This window comes from Denticeps clupeoides, chromosome 1, assembly GCF_900700375.1.
Source record: "Denticeps clupeoides chromosome 1, fDenClu1.1, whole genome shotgun sequence".
Classification (NCBI taxonomy): domain Eukaryota; kingdom Metazoa; phylum Chordata; class Actinopteri; order Clupeiformes; family Denticipitidae; genus Denticeps; species Denticeps clupeoides.
Window position 1 is genome coordinate 12,779,905 of NC_041707.1, and position 7,736 is coordinate 12,787,640.

At 44.4% G+C, this 7,736-nt stretch overlaps 1 protein-coding gene across 1 annotated transcript; it reads left to right on the top strand.

Moving 5' to 3' along the window:
* Positions 1–3,944: 3,944 nt before the first annotated feature.
* LOC114796130 (mitogen-activated protein kinase kinase kinase kinase 5-like) lies at positions 3,945–7,135 on the top strand. Its single transcript, XM_028990043.1, has 13 exons — positions 3,945–4,019; positions 4,411–4,471; positions 4,650–4,725; positions 4,897–4,964; positions 5,051–5,109; positions 5,199–5,246; positions 5,384–5,426; positions 5,563–5,632; positions 5,739–5,870; positions 6,039–6,101; positions 6,228–6,309; positions 6,482–6,547; positions 6,950–7,135. Exons 1-13 carry the CDS (start codon positions 3,945–3,947, stop codon positions 7,133–7,135), a joined length of 1,029 nt encoding a protein of 342 aa, XP_028845876.1.
* The last annotated feature ends 601 nt before the right edge of the window (positions 7,136–7,736 follow it).

Consider the following 7,736-nt stretch of genomic DNA (forward strand, 5'->3'; position numbering starts at 1 on the left):
TTGTAATTTATTTGAGTTATTTTCGCTCCTCCACCAAAAACATGGAGCCCTGCTGTGTTACTGGGACAGGACGTAATTCTGCTGCGAGGCGGTGAAGCGGCGTCGCCACCTGGTGGCAGCAGCAGGGATTTATTTACACGGCGCGACGACAAAAAATTTAAAATAACGGACAATTTTTCCATATATAACGCGGTGATCCGGACACGCCCCTTTTATTCTGATCTTCAGCTTGGAGAGTAAGGTAGGTTCACGTTCCGCGTGTGAAAAGCTCCTTATTCAATGCTTTTTGCTGTATTTCTATGTCTCTGACAATGATGCTGTTTAGCCGGCAACATTGTTAAACAAACTAAATTCAGGTTCTTTATTAAAAAGAATTAAACTTCATGTTAATGTTTGTTGACGGTCGCGTTACCATGACACCCATATGACCCTGTTTAGCTAAATGGCGCTAGTCTCAAATGTACCTTTCAATGTTACATCCTGTAAAAAGGCTGTATTTTATTGTGCTAGTATTTGTAAACGGGAGGTCTGTGTGCAGCGGCGGGAGGGGAGGGTGGGTTGCCGACGTGACTCTTGCTTGTTAAATGGCTGCAGCTACTTGACTGAAGTTCACAGAAGCACCCAGACACTCGGGTCTTAAATGAATGTTCTTCTTTTATCAAAATCTTCCCCGATTATTTTTTTGTGTAGGAGCTGCCAACATTGTTAAACTAAATTCAGGTTCCTTATTAAATAGAATTAAACTTCATGTTAATGTTTGTTGACAGTCGCGTTACCATGACACCCATCTGACCCTGTTTAGCTAAATAGCGCTAGTTTCAAATGTACCTTTCAATGTTACATCCTGAAAAAAGGCTAAGAATGTCTTATTTTTATTGTGCTAGTATTTGTAAACGGGAGGGGAGGGTGGGTTGCCGACTTGACTCTTCCTTGTTAAATGGCTGCAGCTACTTGACTGAAGTTCAAAGAAGCACCCAGACACTCGGGCCTTAAATTGAATGTTCTTCTTTTATCAAAATCTTTCCCGAATTTTTTTTTATTGTGTAGGAGCTGCCGACATTGTTAAACTAAATTCAGGTTCCTTATTAAATAGAATTAAACTTCATCTTAATGTTTGTTGACAGTTGCGTTACCATGACACCCATCCGACCCTGTTTAGCTCAATGGCGCTAGTCTCACAACAATTATTACAATTGTGTAAAAAGGCTGAATTACGTCTCATTGTTATTGTGTTAGTATTGGTAATTTATTAGCATTTTTTGCATAAACGGGAGGTCAGTGTGCAGCGGCGGGAGGGGAGGGTGGGTTGCCGACGTGACTCTTCCTTGTTAAATGGCTGCAGCTACTTGACTGAAGTTCACAGAAGCACCCAGACACTCGGGTCTTAAATTAATGTTCTTCTTTTATCAAAATCTTCCCCGATAATTTTTTTGTGTAGGAGCTGCCAACATTGTTAAACTAAATTCAGGTTCTTTATTAAATAGAATTAAACTTCATGTTATTGTTTGTTGACGGTCGCGTTACCATGACACCCATCTGACCCTGTTTAGCTAAATAGCGCTAGTCTCAAATGTACCTTTCAATGTTACATCCTGTAAAAAGGCTAAGTATGTCTTATTTTTATTGTGCAAGTATTTGTAAACGGGAGGTCAGTGTGCAGCAGCGGGAGGGGAGGGTGGGTTGCCGACGTGACTCTTCCTTGTTAAATGGCTGCAGCTACTTGACTGAAGTTCACAGAAGCACCCAGACACTCGGGTCTTAAATTAATGTACTTCTTTTATCAAAATCTTCCCCAAATTTTTTTTTGTGTAGGAGCTGCCAACATTGTTAAACTAAATTCAGGTTCCTTATTAAATAGAATTAAACTTCATGTTAATGTTTGTTGACGGTCGCGTTACCATGACACCCATCTGACCCTGTTTTCATGTGACACATCTTGGCCATACCCTGCTAGCATTTGTGACGTTAGCATGCTAGTATTAGAATGCTAACATGGTTATTTTTCAACATGCTCCAAACTTCACTTAATTTCACGTGACACATCTTGGTTATACTCTGTTAGCATTTTTTATGTTAGCATGCTAGCATTAACATGCTAATTTTTCAACATGTACTAAACGTCACAAATTTATTGTGATGCATCTTGGCCACGCCTTGTTAGCATTTCTGATGTTAGCATGCTAACATTAGCATACTAACAAGCTAACTTTTTCAACATGCTCTAAACTTTACTGAATTTCACATGACACTTCTTGGCCATGCCCTGTTAGCATTTTTGATGTTAGCATGCTAGCATTAACATGCTAATTTTTCAACATGTACTAAACGTCACCAAATTTATTGTGATGCATCTTGGCCACGCCTTGTTAGCATTTCTGATGTTAGCATGCTAACATTAGCATACTAACAAGCTAACTTTTTCAACATGCTCTAAACTTTACTGAATTTCACGTGACACATCTTGGCCCTTTTAGGGACACATGCCCTTTTAGCATTTTTGATGTTAACATGTTAACATTAGCATGCTAACATGTTAATTTTTTTATATGTTTCAAACACCACCAAATTTCACATGACCGCCTTAATGGTGTTAGTCTGACAACAACTAGTTTTGGTCATTTATTAACATTTTTAGTATAAATTGGAGCTCGTGTGCAGCGGTGGAAGGGGAAGGTTGGTTGCTAACACTGACACTCCCTTGTTAAACGGCTGCAGCTACTTGACTGAAGTTCACAGATTGTGAAGTTCACAATTGGGTTTGGATCCCTCGACATGAGGAAACAAACTAAATTCAGGTTCTTAATTAAATATCATATTAATGTTTTTTTTGACTGACGTATTTTCCATGACAACTATCAGTCTTTTTCCTGAATTTCTGTCTCTCTGTCACTGACACTGTTTAGTCACAAACATGGGCAAACACACTAAATTTAGGTTCCTTATTAAATAGAATTAACCTTCATGTTAGTGTTAGATGACAGTCGCATTACCATGACACCCATCCAACCCTGCGCTCGTCTCACTTGACTTATACTTCACAGACACTCAGGTCTTAAATGAATGTTCTTCTTTTCTCTCGTTCAGAACCTTGAGCGATAGTGAGCGAATCATTCACTCTCATCAGCGACCATTTTCAGACAGCTATTCAATCTGTCATCAGCGACCGTTTCTGGTCAGCCAGCGCACCGCTGCAGCGACCATTTTCGGTCAGCCAGCCAACAGCGACCGTTTTCGGTCAGCCGGCCAGCCAGCAGTGACCGTTTTTTCCGGTCAGCCAGCAAGCCAGCCAACAGCGACCATTTCTGGTCAGCCAGCCACCAGCCAGCAGCGACCGTCTGGTCAGCCAGCCACCAGCCAGCAGCGACCGTCTCTGGTGAGCCAGCCAGGCAGCAAGCAGCAACCATCTCCGGTCAGCCAGCCAGCAGCGACCGTCTGTGGTCAGCCAGCCAGCAGCGACCGTCTGTGGTCAGCCAGCCAGGCAGCCAGCAGCGACCGTCTTCGGTGAGCCAGCCAGCCAGTGGCAACCATTTGCCGGTCAGCCAGCCAGCCAGCCAGCAGCAACCGTCTCCGGGCAGCCAGCCAGATAGCCAGCAGCGACCATCTTTGGTCAGCCAGCAAGTAGCAACCGTCTCTGGTCAGCCAGCCAGTAGCGACCGTCTCTGTTCAGCCAGCCAGCAGCCAGTAGCGACCGTCTCTGGTCAGCCAGCCAGCAGCCAGTAGCGACAGTGTCCGGTCAGCCAGCAAGGCAGCCAGTAGCGACAGTCTCCGGTCAGCCAGCCAGGCAGCCAGCAGCGACCATCTTCGGTCAGCCAGCCAGCCAGCAGTGACCGTCTTTGGTCAGCTAGCCAGGCAGCCAGCAGCGACCGTCACCGGTTAGCCTGCCAGGCAGCCAGCAGTGCCCGTTTCTGGTCAGCCAGCTAGCTAGCCAGCCAGGAAGCACTGTCATGGGCCGTCATTTTCTCCAGGACTTCAAGTTGTTGGAGATCATAGGAGAAGGCAGTTTTGGGACTGTCTATAAGGTAGAGCAATAGGAGACGTGACAACTTCAGCAAGGGCTTTTTATCTGCCCTTGCATTAAATTCAGTGTGGGGTATCCGCTCCCCTTGTTTTATTTTAATATTAAAAGTAAAAAGGGTAACAATGACTGTGAGAATTAGCATGCTCTTTATTTACACTGAAAATAAACATTTGTAATTGTTTACAAATATATATCTTTATTTCACAATGTGCACACCAAATGTAGAACACAGAGAGCAGTATGTTTCAGAGTTGCATCACTTTTTATGTGCACAGCCTTTTCTTGGCTTTTTTTTCATTTGTGCTTAATATTGTTTTGGGACATTGGGGAAAGGGTTGTGTTTATAGTGTGTAGAAGAGCAACTGACGTTTTTTTTGCTCTTTGTGCTGCAGGCTCAGAATCGGCAATCAGGCAAAGAGGTGGCTGTGAAAATTATGCAGAGCTGTAATGGAGGTGAGAGAAAGACTTTGTGTGTGTGAGAGAGAGAGAGAGAGAGAGAGAGTGGTGTATTTGGTGTGTGTGTATTGGTGTATGTTTTTCTTTTGTTTGAGGATGCGTGAGTTGGTACAAGATTGTGTGTGTATCCTGGTTTTATTGTGAATAAATGTCGGTGTTGTCTGTCTTTCTGCAGGTGGCCTGCAGGAGATAGAGCTGCTGAATGAGTGCGACCATAAGAACATCATAAAATTTCATGGCGCCTACTTGCAGTAAGTAATGTGGAGAGTGGGGTGGGGATGGGAGTTTTTATATCTGAATATGATGAACACAATAGAGCATCAAGAGTTTTCTTCCACGTTTTGCATCACAGAGCGACCTACAGCTTGAGTGTTTCTGTTTCTAAAACCTTGTGATTATGTGACTCATTGTCTTTCATCTAGGAACCGTGAGACCCTATTTGCTGCCACAGAGCTCTGTGCTGGGGGCTCCCTAATTGAGCTTTATCAAGGTAATACTTCAGCAATGTTCAGTGTGTGTTTTCTTCTCCTGTATCTTTAGGGCAGTATTTCATGTTTTGCGTTGTTGTCTGGACAGATTTTGGTGGAGCATTTAATGAGGAGGAGACAGCTTATGCCTGCCGGGAGGTCTTACAGGTAACAAAACTTCACCTCCACATACACACAGCAATACTTTATACTTTAGCAGATCTGTATGTGATGCACTCCCTGTTTGCGTCCACTAGGGGCTGAAGTACCTCCATGCAAACAACATCTTACACCGCGACATCAAGGTTTGTTATCACTCACTGACACCAAACACAAGTGATGAGGCTTTTTTACTGTCTGATCTGAAAGAGGAGAACACAGATATATTATTGCTAGTGTACTCTCTTATCTAACCTGTGAGTGTCTGCATGTTGGTCAACAGGGAGACAACATCCTCTTGAACGATGTTGGCGATGTGAAGATCTGTGAGTACTGACTTCCAAATTATTCCACCACTTCCTGTGTAGAGCAAGAAAGCTGGATGAATGATTAATTTTTCATTCATAAATATAAGTACAATTAGTGTGGATATGGTAATTTTTAAAACATCTTTTACTGTAGGCGATCTGGGCTTAGCAGCCAGATTAACAGACCCCAGTTCCAGGGCCCAGTGTGTTGGAACATTGCAATGGTAAGATTCTTTGTAAAGCTAAAATGTATCCTTGTGTCTGTGTGGTGTGTGTCACTGTACTCACTTTTCCCTGTCTGTCTGTGTGTGTGCGTCTTTATTTATAAAGGATTGCCCCCGAAGTCCTCTGTGCCACGAGAGATGGCAACTATAATGAGCGCTGCGACATTTGGTCGCTGGGGATGATGGCGATTGAGGTCGCAGAAGGCTACATTCCCCACAGCTCCATGAGCAATGATTGGTAAACACACACACACTCATGAACACAAAATGTAAGCATACACACTTTTCATTAACAGCAGAGTAAGTGCAAGTAATGCATGTTTATTAAAAAAAATGATTCACCTACCCCATGTGTGTGTATTCTCAAGGTTGATGTACTTATTTGTGTCTGTTTGTGTGTTTTCAGTATTCAAACTTACCTAAAGTCAGAGTTCATGGTGCCACCCAAGCTGCGGGAAGACGGAAATTGGTGAATGTTTTCATCACACCAAAACACACACACACACACACACACACACACACACACACACACACACACACACACACACAGTCTTTACTAGAGCATTATAATTAAACCAGACTGTTCTCTTCTCAGGTCTCCAGAATTCAAGGATTTCATCAACCAGGCCCTTATTCGAGATCCATGCAGCCGACCTTCTGCAGAAGAATTGCTTTTGGTAAGTAATCACGATTCTTTATTTTGTATCTAAATGTCTGAACTCTTTTGACACAGTCAAAATGTCTACTGATGTTTTGATCACCCTGAGCTTGAATTTTTTCATTAGTGATTAAACTGCTATCAGTGCTAACACTCCACCCTCTATGTTTTTGTGTGTGTCTGTTGTGCAGCATCCGTTTGTCAACCGGCCGGAACTTACGCGGTCTGTGTTCCAACTACGGCTGCAGCGGAAGAAGGTTGGTCCCCTCTGTCTCCACCCATTACCCAGTCCATAACCCTGTGTCTAAATATTAAGAGGGGAATGGAATTTTGGTGTACTGTGGACAGAACACTGAATATATGAAGGTTCATTGATGACGACTGTAGAGTAGATTTAACTTTTTGATCCATTTCGTTGTCCATTTATGGCATTTATCAGATGCCCTGATCCAGAGCAACTTACAATCAGTAGTTTCAGGGACAGTCCCACTGAAACAACTTAGGGTTAAGTGTTTTGCTCAGGGACACAACATGGTATTTGGGTCTTCTGGTTTGTAGGCGAGTGTCTTACCCACTTAAATTATACCACCGTTTGTTGTTTCTGTGTATATTGTGTGCTAACCTAATTTCTGTCTATTTACTATTTGCCTCCCTATCAGCCTGGTTCCCAGGAAGAGCAGGAGCACAGTCCACAGAAAAAACATGACCCAGATCTGAGGACTGAAAAAAAGAACAAAACTGCTCCTTGTCGGCGTCTGAAGACCCTCAAAAGGATCCAGGCTTTCTTCCGCCGTATTGGTCGGCGTTTTTGCTGCTGTATTAGGCCCAGAGAAGACCAGGAATAAATCCTACTCTGGCCAAGCTACGGCCCTGATCAGGCCATGATGGGATTTTACATTTTTTATGATGTGACAAGCAGGCCGAATACCTCCTGAACACTTGAGATGCCCTTGACCCCCATCCATGACATAGCCACACTCCACCTTGGCCATGTGCCTCGACCCATGCCATTCTCTGTGCCAAGCCATGCCTCCTGACCAAACGGCTCCCACGGACACAGATGCCCTCGACCCCCATCCATGGCGTAGCCATGCTCCGCCTCGGCCACGCCTCTGCTGCGGACTTCGAACCATGCCATGCTTTGTGCAAAGCCACGCCTCCTGGCCAAGCGACTCCCAAAGACGAAGACACCCTCGACCCCCATCCATAACGTAGCCATGCTCCACCTCAGCCACACTCCTCGACCTGTTCCAAGCCACACCTCCTGGCCAAGCGCTTTCCATATGCTCAGATGCCTTCGATCCCCGCCCATGACGTATCCATGCTCCGCCTCAGCCACGCTCCTCGACCTGTGCCAAGCCACGCCTCCAGGCCAAATACCTCTCATGCGCACAGACAACCTCGAGCCTCATCTGCTTCCGGGTTTCGCTGATGCTCTAGGGGTTG